Source organism: Rhizophagus irregularis, chromosome 21, assembly GCF_026210795.1.
Source record: "Rhizophagus irregularis chromosome 21, complete sequence".
In the NCBI taxonomy this organism is placed as follows: Eukaryota; Fungi; Glomeromycota; class Glomeromycetes; order Glomerales; family Glomeraceae; genus Rhizophagus; species Rhizophagus irregularis.
The window spans coordinates 3,143,156-3,162,474 of NC_089449.1; the positions used below are offsets into that span (position 1 = coordinate 3,143,156).

At 26.0% G+C, this 19,319-nt stretch overlaps 2 protein-coding genes across 2 annotated transcripts; one reads left to right on the plus strand and one right to left on the minus strand.

Annotated features, from left to right (window-relative positions):
* Window positions 1-8,613: 8,613 nt before the first annotated feature.
* OCT59_014093 (uncharacterized protein) lies at window positions 8,614-9,822 on the plus strand (the record flags this gene model as incomplete). Its single annotated transcript, XM_066141948.1, has 4 exons — window positions 8,614-8,643; window positions 8,827-8,938; window positions 9,329-9,718; window positions 9,800-9,822. 4 exons carry the CDS (start codon window positions 8,614-8,616, stop codon window positions 9,820-9,822), a joined length of 555 nt encoding a protein of 184 aa, XP_066002026.1.
* Window positions 9,823-11,685: 1,863 nt separating this feature from the next.
* On the minus strand, window positions 11,686-12,243 carry OCT59_014094 (uncharacterized protein; the record flags this gene model as incomplete). Its single annotated transcript, XM_025328102.1, has 1 exon — window positions 11,686-12,243. One exon carries the CDS (start codon window positions 12,241-12,243, stop codon window positions 11,686-11,688), a length of 558 nt encoding a protein of 185 aa, XP_025168209.1.
* Between the last annotated feature and the right edge of the window lie 7,076 nt (window positions 12,244-19,319).

A 19,319-nucleotide genomic window follows, 5' to 3' on the forward strand; every position in this document is an offset into this window, starting at 1 on the left:
ATATGTAAAAACGTGTTGGAATTGTCAAATGAGAGGAAAACCAAGAGGAAAGAACGAATTAATGCCGATAAAGATAAATGAACCATTCGAGATGATTGGAATAGATATAGTTGGACCATTAAAAGAGACAGAAAAGGGAAATAAGTATATTGTAGTAGCAATGGATTATTTTACAAAATGGCCCGAGGCCGCACCACTAAAAGAAGCTACGGCGAAAGAGGTAGTAGAATTTATTTGGAAGGATATAATTTGTAGACATGGGTGTCCAAAGAAAATAATTAGTGATAGAGGGACTCACTTTAACAATAGAATGATGGAAGAATTGGTAGAAAGGTGCGGAATAAATCATAGATTAAGTACACCATATAGGCCACAAACAAATGGTTTGGTCGAAAGATTCAATAAAACTTTATGCGAAGGATTAGCCAAATTAGGAGAAGAAAACTGGGATAAACATATACCATCCGTATTATTTGCATACAGAACAAAGAAGCAATCGTCAACAAGAATTAAACCTTTTTATGCAACGTACGGAAGGAGAGCGAAATTACCATTAGACAAAGATGAAAACAAGATAACATTAGCTGATAGAGTAAAAATACTAATTGAAGAGCTACCGGTAATAAGAAGGAAAATAAAAGAAAATGTGAAAGAAGCTCAAGAGAAACAAAAACAACAACACGACAAAAGGGGAATTAGAAAACCTAAATTTGAAATAGGAGAAAAAGTATTATTATATGAAGCATGGAGAGAGAAACAATGGTCGGGAAAATTGCAGAACAAATGGAAAGGACCATATTTAATTCACGAAGAATTTGGAAATGGAGCGTATAAACTCAAAGAATTAGACGGAAGAATACTAAAAACACCACAAAATGGAGAATGGCTAAAGAAATTTTATGATCGAGGGAGATTTACACCAAAAATAGTAATTAAAGGAAAAGAGGTATTCGATAAGACCCGAGTTCGATTCGAGTAAAATATTATGGATAAGACACGAGTTCGATTCTATCAAAGTTATTTGTGAGGTCACAAATAGCGAAGAGGGGGATAATGTAAACGGTCGAATATCAAGCATGAAAAGATGATAAAATTCAACTACCAAACGTAATTGCCAAATGTTAAGAACGAACAAATTAATCGTGGATTGGCGTAGATGGATAAATAATTAGCCGAAAAGGATAAACATTTAGGAAGAGTAATGATCTACATGATGTAATATTTATTGAATGATTGACAAGGAACCAATAGGATAAATAGAGTCGATCAATTGCGGCTTAGCAATCTTTAACAATAAGAACGATAAGAAAGAATAATTATAAGCCACAAAAGATAGATTATAAGCAAAACACATAAAGCGAATTAAAAGAACATATAAAATAATGTCAGAAAGATTAAAGAACACAAAATAATGTAAAAGATAATATAAAAAGATAGTATAAAGATGGAACGTAAAAGATAATATATTAAAAAGAACATATATAAAAAGATAGCATATTAAAAGATAGCATATTAAAAAGATAGCGTATTTAAAATATAGATAGTATATTAGAAAGATAGTTCAAAGATAATATGTAAAAAGAACATAAAAGATAGTATATAGATAGAATAGAAAGTAGCATAAAATTTGTATAAAAAGAGAACGGAATTCAAAATAATTCCACAGTTCTCATCCACAGAACTCAATAAAAATATAAGTTTTATTTTTTAATTATTTGTTAGTAAAGTTTAACGTTAATTAAAGGTAATAGGTTCGCCCTAAACTTTAATTAATGTTTGCTTAATTAATTTTAATTGAATAAATGGAAATTTTAAGATGAATTAAATATACACTTTTGGAAAGTAATAATTCGTAGCGAGAGCTATCGAAGTTTGAAATTAAAGGTAAAAGTGGATATAATTTGGGGAAAATTTAGAGAAGTTAATTTTATTTTATATCGTTCGACGTTTTATATTACTAACGCTATTTATGTCGTGAACCAAGAATGTTGTTGTATGTTGTTCGTTGATTATGTCGTTTGATAATTAAGTTGTTGATTATTTGTTTGTTCGTTTAATTGTTCGTTCGTTCGTTCATTCGTTCGTTCGACCATGGGAATGCCCGTTCGATGTGGCAACTCTGTAAATTGATGACAGAGGGAATTGGGGGATCTCAACGGCATAGACAATTTTATATATGCCATTGGCCTTATCTGTCCGTGACCTTCGTGAAATTGTAACAGAAAGGCTGAAAATTATTTACAGTGATCCACTTCCTTTTACTATTCATATTCCATCAGATGAGTGGATCTGACTTCAATTTTGTCCTACAAATGCTACAACAACAAGATCAATGCATTATACTGGCCAATTTAATGTTAAATTTAAGGTACAAAGCCGGTTACTTTGAAAGAGTAGTGATGATGCACATTATTGTGCAGCACTTTTTCGATACCTTAGAGAATTTTGCATCCATTATAAACAATGGACTTGCTTAATTTCTGCTGATGACAAACATAAAGTTCCTATTGGAGAAGATGTTGCTGTTTCTACAGGCGTACGAAATAGACATTCTATGGTTGCTCAAAATAGCACTTTGGCTGCTGCTGATCATGATTTTACTAAACTTTCTATAACACCTTCAGTTACATTTTTTATATCAATTCCTAATGAAATTTCAGGATCATTTTATGATGGCCAAGTATTTGTATCTTACAAAAATGCAACTTTTGAACCAAGTAATGTGATCAGACACTCAACTGAATTTTTAAATGCACTCAATATTCAATATGCACACCAAATGACGCCTCCAATATTATGTCTTTATACTGATGGAGGGCCAGACCACCGATGTAATTATGGATCAGTACAGATTTCATTAATCTGTCTTTTTCTTAGTGGAAATTTTGATTTACTTATTGCAGTTCGTACAGCTCCTAATCATAGCTGGACGAACCCAGCAGAACGGATTATGAGCATTTTGAATTTAGGTCTTCAAGGTGTTGCACTTAAGCGGGATTAAATGAGTCCTGAATCTGAAGTTCTATTTGATACAGCAAATACTTTAGATGATATACGAACTAAAGCTCAAGAATCTAATAAATTAGAATCTGAGTTAAAAGAAAGTATTGCAAGTGTTCAGAATATATTAAATAATCGAACAGAATGACTCTCATTAAAGGAAAAGAAATTTAAATGCAATGATTCAGCAAATGTGGAAGCTATTACTGAATTATTTGAGGTAAAATTTTATCATTTATTTATTTTTTATATTTTTTTATTAATTTAATATCCATACAATTTCTTATTTTTCAAACAGTCTATTCATACTTTAGATCCAACTTTAACAGTTGACGAAACTACACAAGTACAAATACGTCATCACACTGCTTTAATTGAATTTATAGATACTCACTGCCGTATTCGTGCATATAGCTTTCAGGTAATATTATGGCATTTATACTATAATAAATAATTGATTTCTTACATCATTTTAATGTTTTTTTTTTAAAGGTAAAAAAATGCAACAATATTACCTGTTCATATTGTAAACCAATTCGCCTTCCACTACACGAATTTAATAATTTGAACTTTCTTCCAGATCCTATTCCTTCACGAGGTAAATTATCTTTTTTGTATTTTTTTCAATATTTTAAATTAACTAAACTTTATTAATTTTTAACCAGACAATACAGATCACTACATGCCTTTTGAACGTGTTTATGGAACTGAAACTACTGAAGAGTATAGACCAACATATATGCAAATACAAGCGAATGCAGAACCCATTTCAAAGTCTATCCTAATTGGAGGTAAAATTCGTTTTTACATTAATTGTGAGGATTGTAGAAAACGCCGTTGTGTTTATAGTGATAAATCCTTGAATAATGAGGAACAAGAAGATTATCAACAAGCATTAGAGTCATATTCATACTCTTGTGGTGCACCAATTTTTCCTGATGATCATTATTTAAGTGAAGTGGTATTTGTATGTACACGAATCAGTTGTGACTCACCAATTGAAATACTGTATTATTCAAGTCGAAAATCAGGAAACTATCCAATTTGTTATTATTGTGGGGAAAGTGAGAGCTTAGTAGCTCCTTCTCAATCTTTAAAAGAACGTTTTAAACAAATTTATCCATTGTGTGAAGGATGTCAGGGAAATGAGAAGGAATTTTATACTAAGGGAAAGATTAAAACTAATGGTTGTGCTTCAAAACGTCGTAAAACATAGTTTCATTAGTTTTTTATTTGTAATACAAAGCTCGTATGCTGCATTTTAATGTAATAAAAAAATAAATGATGTCGTCATATCAGACATAGTGTCTTAATTTGTGTAGGCCGAATTACTATAATTCTGGCCAAAATTATGATCACGTGCTTTTTGTTTAAATTATTTTTAGCCCTCCCCCCCCTCTTATCGATTTAATTTATGTTATGATAAACAGATAATTAACTTGGTCTGGCCTTAATTGGAGTGCTTTTTTTATAACTATTTTATTTCAAAAAATCAATCATATATTATAATTAAAATTGCTACGAATCACCGGCGGTGATCATCACCGGTGTCACGTGATTTTTAAAATTTTGGCCGGAATTAGGTGATCTACATAAAAATTTCCTTTTTTGGAATCTTGTGTAACGCATTTCCTCATTTTTGATGAGAAACAAAATTGCCTTTTTGGATTATGTAACGTTACTCAAACTCCATAAAAGGAAATTTATATGTCAATTCCTTAATTCCGGCCAAATTTATAAAATCACGTGACACCGGTGAACATGTGAACGAATAACAAAAAAACCGGTGATCACCGCCGGTGATAAATAGCAAACTCCCATTATAATTTATGAAAAATAAAAAAAAATTATATTGTCAAAGTTAACCAATTTAATCTTTAGTTTAATGTCCTCCCCCCCCCTCTATTTTTGAAAAATTCAAGGGTGATTTAAACATATATGTTTGATATGTTTAAATATGCTTAAAACACCCCCTCCTTTACTAAAATTTAATAGTACCTAGAATTTCCGATTTTACCGAAAATTTCCGAAATTTTTAATATGTTTAATTTCATGTTTGTTTAAATTACCCTCAAAATTTTTGGCCGGAAAGGACGTTAAACTAATTATTAATTTGGAACGGCCTAACCTTAAACCAAAATTTTCAACAATCAGATAAGGGCAGTGACAGATATTACCTAATATTCTAGGGGGAGGGGGTAATTGAAAATCTTAGGTTACATATATACTATATAAGGAAATTACATATATAATATATCTTACCTGGGGGAGGGGGGGTAAGCTCTTATAATAAACTGATATTAGGTAATATCTGTCATTGCCCTAACTGTTTAAAGGATTTTTTTGATAAATTTAATATGCAGTAAATTTAAATTTATGTAAGATTTTCAACCAAAGTAATTATTATAGCGGAGTGACAAATGATCAACAAAATTGTGATAAAGTAAAAATGAATGATAATCATTTCATTGGTGCTTAATAATTACCTAAGATGAAATGATTAATCAGTTACTGCGATTTTGTAATAATTGATCTACATTCCAGTTTGTTTGTCATATATGCAATGATGCAATGCTTGTACTTGTGATCAATGCTTTTGCACATAATGTATTTTGCATAAATATTATTACCATATTTATTCATACTAATAAAGGCGCTCAATAATAAAAAAAAAAAAGAAAAGATATTTATTTATCCTTTTCAATTAGGGAGAGTTTTGAAATAGCAATGGGCCAATGTATTGGTAAAGGTATAGCATATAACACGAATAATAATATTAATTAGAATTATTCAAAATTATTAAAACAAATTTGCAATATAATAAAACTAGTTTTGTGTGATATCAAAAAACCTAAAGGTAAATATAATATACAAAACAAATTGAAATATTAAGATTTTTATTTATTAAAAAATTATTATAAATAATCAAATATAATTAAACCAAATTTGCAATATAACAAAACTAGTTTCCAGTAATATAGAAGAATTTGAAGAATGTGGTACTGGAGAATTTGAGGGAAGTGGCACTGAAGAATTTGAAAGAAGTAATATTGAGGAATTTGAAGGAAGTGACACCAAGGAATCTAAAGGTATATCAAATAAGTTGAAGTATTAAGTTTTTATTTATAAACAACTCAAATACTACAAATATAATTTAAACTAACTATATTATATAAAAATTATTAAATATTTAGCTCGTAAGTTAATATAATGAATTACTCATTATTTTTATTGTATTCCATATAACTAAATAATTTATTCAATAATTAATAATCTGTAGTTGGTAAGTTATCAGTTATTTAAATCTTTAGTCTTTACTTTATTTATTCTACATAACATTCAAATAACTAAATTCTTTGTTTATATAACTATTTAATAATTAATTATATTACAGATGGTAAGTTACAATATATATATTATATTTATTTGTTTAATATTTTATGTAATATTGTACTTAATTCAACTAATTAGATTCTTAATTCAAATAACTAGATTGTAAGTAATATATATAATTTACAGTAACTACTTTTATATTATCTTTATATTTAACTAATTAATAATTAATAATACTACAGGGTGTAAGTTATATGATATCTATATTTGTATTATTTATATAATTTAAACTATCTAATTTCTTCATTTAAAAAATTATTTTGTAATTTATTTTAGTTGGTAAGTTATAAATTATTTATTTAATTCTATTATTACTTATTGTTATAATATTTACATATAATTTAAACTATCTAATTTCTTTATTTAAATAGATTGTAAGTTATAAGTTATTTATTTAATTCTATTATTACTTATTGTTATAATATTTACATATAATTTAAACTATCTAATTTCTTTATTTAAAAAATTATTAAATAATATAGGGAGTAAGTTATTTATTTAATTCTATTATTACTTATTGTTATAATATTTACATATAATTTAAACTATCTAATTTCTTTATTTAAAAAATTATTTCGTAGATGGTAAGTTATTTATTTAATTCTATTATTACTTATTGTTATAATATTTACATATAATTTAAACTATCTAATTTCTTTATTTAAAAAATTATTTCGTAGATCGTAAGTTATTTATTTAATTCTATTATTACTTATTGTTATAATATTTACATATAATTTAAACTATCTAATTTCTTTATTTAAATAGGTTGTAAGTTATAAGTTATTTATTTAATTCTATTATTACTTATTGTTATAATATTTACATATAATTTAAACTATCTAATTTCTTTATTTAAAAAATTATTAAATAATATAGGGAGTAAGTTATTTATTTAATTCTATTATTACTTATTGTTATAATATTTACATATAATTTAAACTATCTAATTTCTTTATTTAAAAAATTATTAAATAATATAGGGAGTAAGTTATTTATTTAATTCTATTATTACTTATTGTTATAATATTTACATATAATTTAAACTATCTAATTTCTTTATTTAAAAAATTATTAAATAATATAGGGAGTAAGTTATTTATTTAATTCTATTATTACTTATTGTTATAATATTTACATATAATTTAAACTATCTAATTTCTTTATTTAAAAAATTATTAAATAATATAGGGAGTAAGTTATTTATTTAATTCTATTATTACTTATTGTTATAATATTTACATATAATTTAAACTATCTAATTTCTTTATTTATTTAATAGATTGTAAGTCATAAGTTATTTATTTAATTCTATTATTACTTATTGTTATAATATTTACATATAATTTAAACTATCTAATTTCTTTATTTAAATAGATTGTAAGTTATAAGTTATTTATTTAATTCTATTATTACTTATTGTTATAATATTTACATATAATTTAAACTATCTAATTTCTTTATTTATTTAATAGATTGTAAGTCATAAGTTATTTATTTAATTCTATTATTACTTATTGTTATAATATTTACATATAATTTAAACCATCTAATTTCTTTATTTAAAAATTATTTCGTAGATGGTAAGTTATTTATTTAATTCTATTATTACTTATTGTTATAATATTTACATATAATTTAAACTATCTAATTTCTTTATTTAAAAATTATTTCGTAGATGGTAAGTTATTTATTTAATTCTATTATTACTTATTGTTATAATATTTACATATAATTTAAACTATCTAATTTCTTTATTTAAATAGATTGTAAGTTATAAGTTATTTATTTAATTCTATTATTACTTATTGTTATAATATTTACATATAATTTAAATTAACTAATTTCTTTGTTATAAAATTATTTACAATCTAGCTTGTAAGTATCTCTATCATTATATATTTTATATAATATTTATTTGTTAACTGAATTCTTTCATCTGAAAAATATCTGTTACTTTAGTTGGTAAGTTGTAAATTATAGGTTATTATATGTATTTATCCAAAAATTAAGACTTATATTATATTACATTAAATTCCTATTTAAATTTTAGAGTAAGTAATAATTTGTTTTCTGTAAATTATTATACAATCTATAATATCTATAATATAATTTTTTTAATTATTTAAATTTATAGATTTGGGAAAAGTGGAAATACAATTATAGATGATTTTATTCTTAAAAAAAAATTAAGATGGATTCCTTATAACAAATTTAAAAATGTTGAATATCTTAATGAAGGAGGATTTGGTACTATATATAAAGCTACTTGGTTAAATAATGATAATGTTAAAAAAGTAATTCTTAAATGTCACAAGAATTTAAATGAAAATTTAAATGAATTTTTAAAAGAAGTATGATAGTATATTATTTTCTATTTTTAATTTAAATTAAAATTTATTTATATTAATAAATTATTATTATTTTTTATAGTGGGAATATCATACAAGTGTTTTAGATTCATACGAAATTATATTTATGTATGGATTTACAGCAGATCCAAATATTTCAAAATATATGGTAGTAATGGATTATGCAAATAAAGGTAATTTAAGAGAAAATTTAACAAGAATAGTCAAAAAGAAATGGAATCAAAAATTACTTATGTTGTGCGAAATTATTTCTGGACTTAGTGAGATACATGGAAAAAATCTTATTCATTGTGATTTTCATGATGGTAATATTTTAAATCATAATGAGGGTAAAATTTATATTAGTGATTTAGGATTATGTCAACCTGTAAAATCGTTTTTGTATGGGGATGATATTTGTGGTGTAATGCCATTTATGGCTCCTGAAGTTTTAAGAGGCAAATCTTATACGCCAGCTAGTGATATATATAGTTTTTCTATGATTATGTGGGAACTTACATCCGGGGTACCACCATTTAATAATAGAGCACATGATATTCAACTTTGTTTGAGTATTTGTAAAGGTGAACGTCCTGAAATTATTGAAAATACTCCACAATGTTATGTAGATTTAATGAAAGAATGTTGGAATGAAGATTCATCAAAAAGACCATCTTCTGGAGAAGTATTACAAATTATTGATAAATGGATTTTCCATCCTGATAATGATGAAATTAATGAAGAATTAAAAAGCAATATTATGGAATTTATAAATGCACCAATTGGGCGGTATAACAATCTTGTTACTACATCACATCCACAAGCATGTTATACAAGTCGCTTATTTGGTTTTACTAGCAAAAAATTGAATGAAATTCTTGAAAATGAAGATTCACAAGCTAGTGTAAAAACAAATGAAATGCTAGTAAGTGAAGATTTGGATGGTTATATAATTAAGGATTTAGGGACATTGGGTATGTACTATGATATATAAAAGAATTAATCTTGCAAATTATTTATGTGAAATTAATTTTATTTAATATTTAATTATTTAGATATTAAAATAGATGAAAATTAACCAATCATTGTTTGTTTTTAAAAAATTTATAGTTTTTATTAAGTGATATTTGATATTTCAACATTCAAAAGAAATTGGTTTTTATTTTATTCTTGTTAAATTTATTTAAACACTAAGGATAGAGTAGTAAAATTTTTTACAAGTTTCTTAGTTTTGTAATTTAAATAATTCTTTTTTTTTAGCTTATATATTTATATTCACTTTTTTTATTATACATTATTTAAAACACTAAGATTAGAGTAGTAAATATTTTACAAGTTTCTTAGTTTGTAATTTAAATAAATCTTTTTTTATAACTTAACCAATTATGAAATATAAATTATCAAAATAATAATATAAAACTATTTCCAATGATAATGTAAAATTTTTTATACTTATTTTAATAGCTAATTGTATTTAATCTATATTTGTTGACTTTTATATATAATGCAACAGTTATTTTTTTCTTGATAAACTAAAGTACTACTAAAGTCTTAACTTTATCCTATTTTGATGTACAAGTACAAATGTACATGCTAAAATGAATATTTATATTAATTTATTGCTTAATGTAATCAAATTAAAAAAATTTCAAATGTACAATAAATTATTATAAGTAAACAATTCACTTGTTTCTATTTACGATAAAAGAATCATCTTATAAGTGGATTAGGATTTCAAAAAGATTGTCGGTGCATGTAAAATTACCCGATTTGCCATTTCACTGAAAATTTATTAGCTGCGCCTCACTCCTTACTGCCCTTAATTTCAAGTTATTTCAAGTGCGTTAAAAGAAGTTCAACAAACTGATTACGAAATGCATTGATAATGCAAGATTATATAGCACCAATCAACTTATTCTTTTGTAATCTATTTTCCATTTAATTTTTTTTAATAGAATGTTTAGAATCTAGAAACAAAAAAATTTATATATTCATTGCTTTCTTTATATTAATACTATAAAATGGATCACAAGCAGGCAAAATTTCATGTCGGCAAAAAAAAAGATTTCGGAAAAATGTTATGTTGGTGAAATGGCAAGTAGGCAAAATGACGTCGGTATATTTTATATTAGTGAAACAAGTGTCGGTAAAATGGGCGAATATGGAAATAAAGTGCATTTATTATATCAATCTCAATAATTAAAATTTTCAAGTAAATAATATGGAATAGTATGATAGTAATGCTTTTATAAAATTATAAATTGGTGAGTTTTATAATGTAAATACGTTTATTAATTATTATCTGAAGATAATTCTGTTCCAATTCATTTGCATAATTTCGTCAGCTCTAAACTAATAAAATAATATAAAATTTTGGAAATAATGATTTGTAATTAAATAATACATACAGTAACTGGTAATATAAATAAGTTGTAGGCAAACTTTGAGCTTTGATAATTAAACCTGGTCATGTACGTAACCAATTAATTAACGATTTTTTCATTTGGAAAATATAATTCTTGTGCATTAGTGCTGAATTCTTTAATATCATTAATATAGGAATTGGTAACTGTGAAGTTTGACGATCTTGGTTGACTAGTTTGATAGTTCATATTGGATTTATTGGGTATTTCTAAAAAAAAACAAATTATTATCCAAACATCTGTATGCTTTCCTATAAGTTGAGTCCGATTTGTATTTAAAAAGTTAGATCATATTAATTCATGTGATTTATAATAGAGTTTCGTATGGTTCAATAAAAATTTAATAAATTCCATAAACTAATGCCGTTGATAATTTACAACTTTTTACATATTAAAACATACTTGAATGTATAAACTTGCAATATGTAATTTATATTTAATACATGTATAATGTAATTTAATAGTTATTATTTTATTATATATTTGTAATATAGTGTTTTACATATTAAATAATAATTCTAATTTAATAAATATTGACTTAAATGTTGCGTTAAATAATATTTAAGATTTTCTTTTTGATTAGGAGTAAAAGATAAATTTTGAACAAAATTTTGATCAATTTCAATTCCATAAATAAATTTATTCAAAGTTAAAGAAGAGACAATTTCACAAGATACCTGATAAATTCGATTATTGAATAATTGTTGATAATGGAAAATATACTCATTTTTGTCATCATTTGTATTACCGTTAAATTCATTTAATAATTGGATAACTGTATCAATTGAAATTTCTTTACAATTAATATGATAATTGCAAGGATCATTTGGTGGTTGATAAAAAAATGTAGAAGGATGGAGCTTTTGTTGATCGATGATAAAATTATTTTGCATGATAGGTGAAATAGAAGAATTAAATGTTGTATTAACTTGCGTGGTATATTGTTGATTATTATTATTATTATGTTGCGCAGAAGAAATATCCATGTGTGAAGAAGTTCCCATAATATTTTGATTAAAATTAAGTTGTTGATTTTCAGAATTAGAAAATTGATAATTTGGATAATTTGGGTTCATATTGATATGAAGTTTTTTTTTGAAAAAAAAAAAAAAAATGAAACGGGAATTCTAACTTGGGTAGTTGGGTTCTTTATATATTATTAAAAAGAAAAAAGATAACAGGCGTAAAAGTTTATTTAACCTGATTTGGTTGATAAAATTCACTTTGACTAGTTTTCTTTTTATGATTCATTGTTCATTGTTCTTTATTAAAGTTTAGATTTTAATGATAACTTTTAATGAGCTTAATCAGATAAGAAATTAAAAAATTTCATTTATGTTAAGATATTTGCAGATTGTGTTACTTAATTTGAAAGACTGTTTAGTAAATAGTCGATCCATCTTCTATAAACATTGAATAAACGGAATTTTAATTTATTATGATTAAGGAAAGGATTTGGAGTATAATTCTTATTATCGATTTTTTTTACGTTTTTTTTATTTTGGGATGTTTATTTACTTTTTGAAAGGTTTTTAATATCTCGAGTTACACTGAAATTTGCGGAATAAAATTTATTTTTTATCCGTTTTATCAATATATATATTCATATATTTGTGATAATATATACACGGTCATTTTGATATTTTTTTTTTAATATAAGAATTATAAAGGAAGTTCAAAAATCCAAAAAATTATTTTATAAATTAATCACATTATAAGTAAATTATAAATACCAATATTTGATATAATATATATAATTGCATATAACTTGGGCCAGAATTATAAAATTTGGCCAGAATTATAAAACAAAATTAACATGAGTATTGACGATCATGAAATTTTGCTCATAAAATTTCTTTCTTTAATTATAGTATCGTTCATTACATATTATTGTAATATGGATTAATGCGAAACACGACCCGAATCATGTGATTTTATCTGGCAGGAAAAGTGATAGCAGACGCTGAGATATGGCAAAATTATTATATCATAATATATCAATACTTTTATTTAACGAAATAATTCAAGCAACTATGTAATACATGAAAAATTATGAATTTATCAATGTTACAATTGTTATATGAATAAAAAATAATTATTCATCCATTATGGATAAACAAATTAAGGTAAAAGAAAAGTGAAATACTTTTTTAAACAAAAGTGAAAACATGATATATTTGAAGTTGGTTTGATAAAATGAATGCAACTAGTACTATAATTAAGAATTACAATTGATAATTAATAAATTAAAAACTACTAATAAATTAAACTACTAATGAAACAGATTATTTTCAAGAAATTCAAAGACTGGAAATACGAAAAAAGGGATATAAATCTCATGAAAGAAAGACTAACATCGGGGAGGAACATTGATGAGGTTCTTAAGGACAATCCCCAAATGGGCTACCAGGAGTACAGCGTTTCTCGACGACTTTAGGGCAATCCCCAAATTGGCTACCAGGAGTACAGCGCTTCACGAGGGGCGATGCATGAACTGCCAGGCTACTGCTGATAACACAAATAAGAACGATAATCCAGAAAGATGATTTCATTGTAAAATATTGTTATTGGTGTAATGTTATTTAGAAATATTTGAGATATTTGTTATTTGGATATATTTGAGATATTTGTTATTTGGATATTTTTAAGTTAAATCCTGTTCTCTGCCTCTATATATAATGAAGGGAAATTTGTGATGCGCTTACGCATCAACCAAATATGGTGATTTTGTCATTCAATAGGATGGAACCATAAGGAATTATTTAAAATAATGTCATGATTTCATTCTCCTTTTTTTACAATGATACACAAAGAATTTTTTTTGAAAAAAAAATATCGTTGTATGAATATATTTCCGATATATAAAATGGAATGATTCACATATTATCAAAAAAAAGGGAGAGAGAGAAACGTTAAGCGGTTCTTAATTTAAAATGATTGTAATTAAAACAAAGATATTTTTTTTTTTTGTGCGTTTTTGTGCACGGATTGAATAGGACCTTTTTTAAACAAGACCACTTTACAGCTGATTTCATAATGTATGGGACACTTAGTAAATTTTACCGAATATTTCTGAGTTCTTTAAAATTTGCCATGTGTCCTGACTTTTTTGAAATCAGCTGTAAAAACCGATGAATGAAAGAATTCGACGTGTATCAAAATGCTGTACAATTACTCCTTATTTAGCCAATTTTCACCTTGTAATAATAATTTGAATTATCATGCATTTTGACTTGTTGATCATTGCAAAATTCGAAATATAGAAAATTTTCATTGTCAGAATTGTCGGGTACTCGGGTTACTCAGCTAGTCGGGTTATTAGCGTAGTATAAAGTATGCTATATAATGTAATTATAATTTAATTAAAGTATACCCGTGAACATATAATAGCCATCATAAATATATATGTTTCACGTGTTATATATCTTTTCTAATAACCCGACCAGCCGACCAGCCGAGTAATCCGAGTACCCGACAACCCGCTATATTTCGAATTTTGCTGTAATTGGCTAAATGATCTACAGAAAATTTTCCAAATACAACGACAAAAAAAAACCTATATAGTGTGTAAATTCGGTGAAATGATCGTCGGTAAAATGAATAGGTGTTAATTGTAATTATGAATTTGGTAAATCGAAAAACCTATGTTAATAAAATTAAATGGAAAAATTTTCATATTAGTTTATTAGCCTGTGAATCAAAATTAGATAAATGAACTACCAAATGCAAAGAAATGCGTTATGAACAGTGATGGACAATGACCAGGTCATATAGAAATTTTAAATGATCATAATCATATGTACTTATGACCGATAGTCATAATCATGTCATAGGCGATAAAATTCATGTTGCGAATAGCTTCACGTTGTGTCATCGAGAATTTGCACTTATAATAGTAATTATCGTAGGATATAAAACAAGTCCTACATTTTTCCCTATTTTATCTTATTTGTCAAATGTTATTTAAGTAATAGTTATTTGTTTTTACATATGTTCTCCGTGAAGTTCCCAATGAGCTGCAGTTTTATCAAAAAAAAATTTTTTAAAATCATCCAAAATTGCGATCTACTTCCCTGTAAAAAAAAAATGTCCGGAAATTGTAGCTAAAAACATCCGGAAAATGTCCGTGTGTCCGGAAAACGTCCAGAAAATTGCAATATTCCGGACACTTTCTGGACGCTGAGTCTGAACCCTCCTAGACATTTTCTGGACATTTTCCGGAAAATGGAAATTTTCCAACGTCCGGAATATTGCAATATTCCGGACATATTCCAGACAAATAAACATTTTCCGGACGTTTTCAGCTACAATTTCCGGACATTCTTTTTTTATAGGGCTTGTACGTTTAAGGAATAACCTAATAATTAATAATATTAATTAATAAAAAATAAATAAATTAATATAAATTTACTTGTGAAAAAAAAAACTCTTTTTTACAAATGAATTTATTACGTGTCGAAAAAAAAAAGATTGATTTAACATATTTAATCTAATCGATAAGCCCCAGTGACTAATTTTAGAAACCACAATATAATAATGACCTCCTTAGACCGCAGCTACTATCATATAATATCTTTTTGTGCTCGTTCATTTATTCAGATGACGTAATGTATATAATATTGGTCCTTTATTTCAAAATGATATACATGTTGTAAATATGGAATTATGAAAAAAAAATTTTATCTTCCATCCCATGATGTGGAACAAAAGAATATTTTTTCTGGCTTTTTGTTTAATGTTGAGAATTGGGTATCAAAGAATTGAGAAGTTGGCTGTGGAAATGTTGAAAATTAAAAATATATATAAATGTGGCATGAGTACGTTAGTAGTGAGAAAAAAAAAATTTACTCTTAAACAAAAAACAGAATATGTCCGCGAAAATCTCCACGATGTGTTACATCCATGATGGGATCCATACAAAATCTCGGGCCAAAATCCCGAATAGTAAGAAATCCTGACAAATGGCCCGTGTTATGCAGAATTTATTCTATTTCATTGATTTTGATTATTTAAATAAATATAACCGTGCGATTATTTGTTAGTCACGTGAAAATAATGCGAGCGTTGCATTGATTTTTTTAGTATCATATTTGTTTTTATATTTATATTATAAAATTATAATAAATTTTAAGACAATACATCTGGTGAAACAATTTATTTTCATTCATTATTCTAATGTTGATTTACACCATTTACCATAATCTTGTGTAAAAAAAAATCATCCTTATTTAAATTTAATATTATGCGCCGATTCACTGATTCCGTGATGCTATTAATAATAATTAATACACTCAATTTGCTCGTGTTCTGTGGTGGGTAGTGGGTACTGGAACAAAAAAATACTGGTTAGTTTATATATAACTTCAGTTCTTGGACCCCGTTTACTCTGGTGAGATTTGTGGGAGATCTTGTATGCGTGAAGAGGGGTGTTCTATTCATTGGAAATATGCTCAAAAATCAGCTGATGAGCATCATAAACCATTTAGTGAATGTGGAAGGCTTACAAGATCAGTTTCTGGTCGTTGTCCAGCTCATATAAAAGGGTTTTACGTCTCCCAGTACTATCACAGGTTGCGTTCTAGGGCACTAATAAATGAGAAATAGCCTATCAAAATTTTGGCAGAATTTTGGTACCTATTACCCCTATATATTCGAAAATTCGAAAATTTTGGTACCATAGTACCTATTTTTTTGTCCTAACTCATGTAAATAGACTTAGTAACATTATGTTTATGTAAATGATTCTGCTCTAGAATGGTTTCTTTTATAGCAAAAAATTACGTTATACGTGAACATGAGCTATAATTACTAAACTTTATTGTTAACATACAAAATTTTGGCGGTACCCACCTTGCGGGTGGGTATCAAAATTTTGATTTTGCTAGCGTCTATGAATAACCTCTAAAATTAGTATGCATTTTAAGCTTGCAAAGCAAGACTTACAAAGAGCACACTCGGACACTTCGGTCCTCGGTGCTCTTTGCTCATTTCTAAGGCAAGCAACATAACATACATTTTTCGTTATATTAGATGGGATTAAAAAATCGGCTAGAAAGGCTATATGAAATATTTTTATTCCTTATCCTAGGCTTAATTCCAAGTCAATTTAATACCAGAAATTTTTGATAGCAGAGAATTTAGCCCAGCTCGATTTTAAGCTTGAATTCTATATAGGATTCATGATATAGTTCCTGGACTTCACAACTTATTTGGTTTTCAATATATATTCCGTAAATTTTGTATACCGGAAAGAGACCACTATTTTTATACCCTATTAGGAATTTTGTCCTAGAACTCCCAAAGTTGCCTATATAAAGTTAATATCAAGGATGAAAATGAAGAAATCAAATAATTTTAGAAACATGTTTCTTATTTTGATAAAATTAAAAAAGTAATATTATTTATTATGAAGTATTACATTTATTACACTGAATTTTTAGTTGTTAACTCTTGTTTAATATTTGTACAACAATATAACTAAAGTATATGAGATTATGAAGATTTTACTCGAGTGATTAATTTCAACTCTTTATTAAGGAAAATATAATAACGATCTTGGCCTTTTATAGTATTGCCACAAAATCACTACTCTAATGCTTTATGTATTAATCAAACAAATCATCATGAATTACTGAGAACAAAAAGAAAATACGCATTATTTTCAAAGGAAAAGTTTTAAGCTTATTATTTTAAAAGAAAAAAAAAATTTTTTTTTATTGAAAAGAAGCTCCAAATGTAATGTCGTTAAAGACTAATGAAACAAATGATTTCTTTTAAAGTTCAATTGTTTTGTGATTTTATTTTTTCGTTATAATAAAAATTAAATTAGACAATCATTTACTGCAATTGACTTGTATTCACAATTTCTTGCGAAAAAGTTGAAAAATTTGAAAAATTTGAGTAAAAAGTTCTTGTGGCAGATATTTATATGAAATGAGTTCCTTTAACTCAATTTGAATCACAATTGTAAAACGATAAAAGCCCATAATATAATAACTGAACACCTAATGTTAGGTTAGAACATATCATCCCAGTTTGTGCTTAAGACTCATTTTTACGGAGTTTTTACAGAAATAACGGATAAAATTTTTTATAGGGTAGGATCATGGAAACACTATTTACATTATACGGACCATAATTACCGCTTAAGTGGTTGTTACTGAAAATTCTAACAGAAGATTAGAACAATGGAAAATTATACTCCCAGATTTTAATAATATTGTTGAAAATCCATTTGAATATGAAATTATGAATGCATCCTCACGCCTTTATTCAGCTTTGAATAATAATTACATCACCACTACAGCAAAGTGTACTAATTATAAATAACTATATTATGTTTTTCTTAACACTGTATGTAACAAGTTCACAAAATTTAAAATGGAAGAATATCGAACAATTTCTCGGTTTATATTTATAATTTGACAATCTAATATATTGTAATTTATTAAATTATTACGTAACAAACGTAATTTTGCCCACTAAAAAATTAAATCGTTTGCGGCATAACGACTTTGTCGCTACACTACAAATTTAGATTTAATTGATTCCACATATAGTTATGCGGTAAAAAAGGAGTTTGGTTGTCTTTTTGGTTTGGTAAAGTGATTAAAAATGTGAAGAATAATGAGATAAAAATAATTCAAATATATGTACCAAAAGGGCGAAACGTTCCGAAAAAAATAATAACACGTATTTATGTAAAGTGTAACAAACGTAATTTTGTCCACTAAAAATATTCTAAATCATTTGCAGCATAACGGCTTTGTCGCTACGCTACAAATTTAGATTTAGTCGATATAAACGTCTTTTTTCTAAGTTCTTATTAAAATTTTCTAAGCTAAAGAATATTATGTTATTGAACAGGCGTGCTTAATGTTGGTATGATGCGGCAATCGCGACATGAATAACCGATTCATATCATGACCATTCATTGTTAAGTGTTAACAAAAACTTTTTGATAAAAATTACACACAAGAGTTTTGTAGAAAAGATTGAAGTTTTTTTTAGTTATTTATAATAATTTATGTCACACCAAGAATTTAATGTATAGAAAAAAATAATTTCTTCATAGAATTTACCACGTTAAATACCGACGCACGAAAAAAATATTTTTATTATAGAATTCTGGTGATGTGCTCTTGGAAGATTG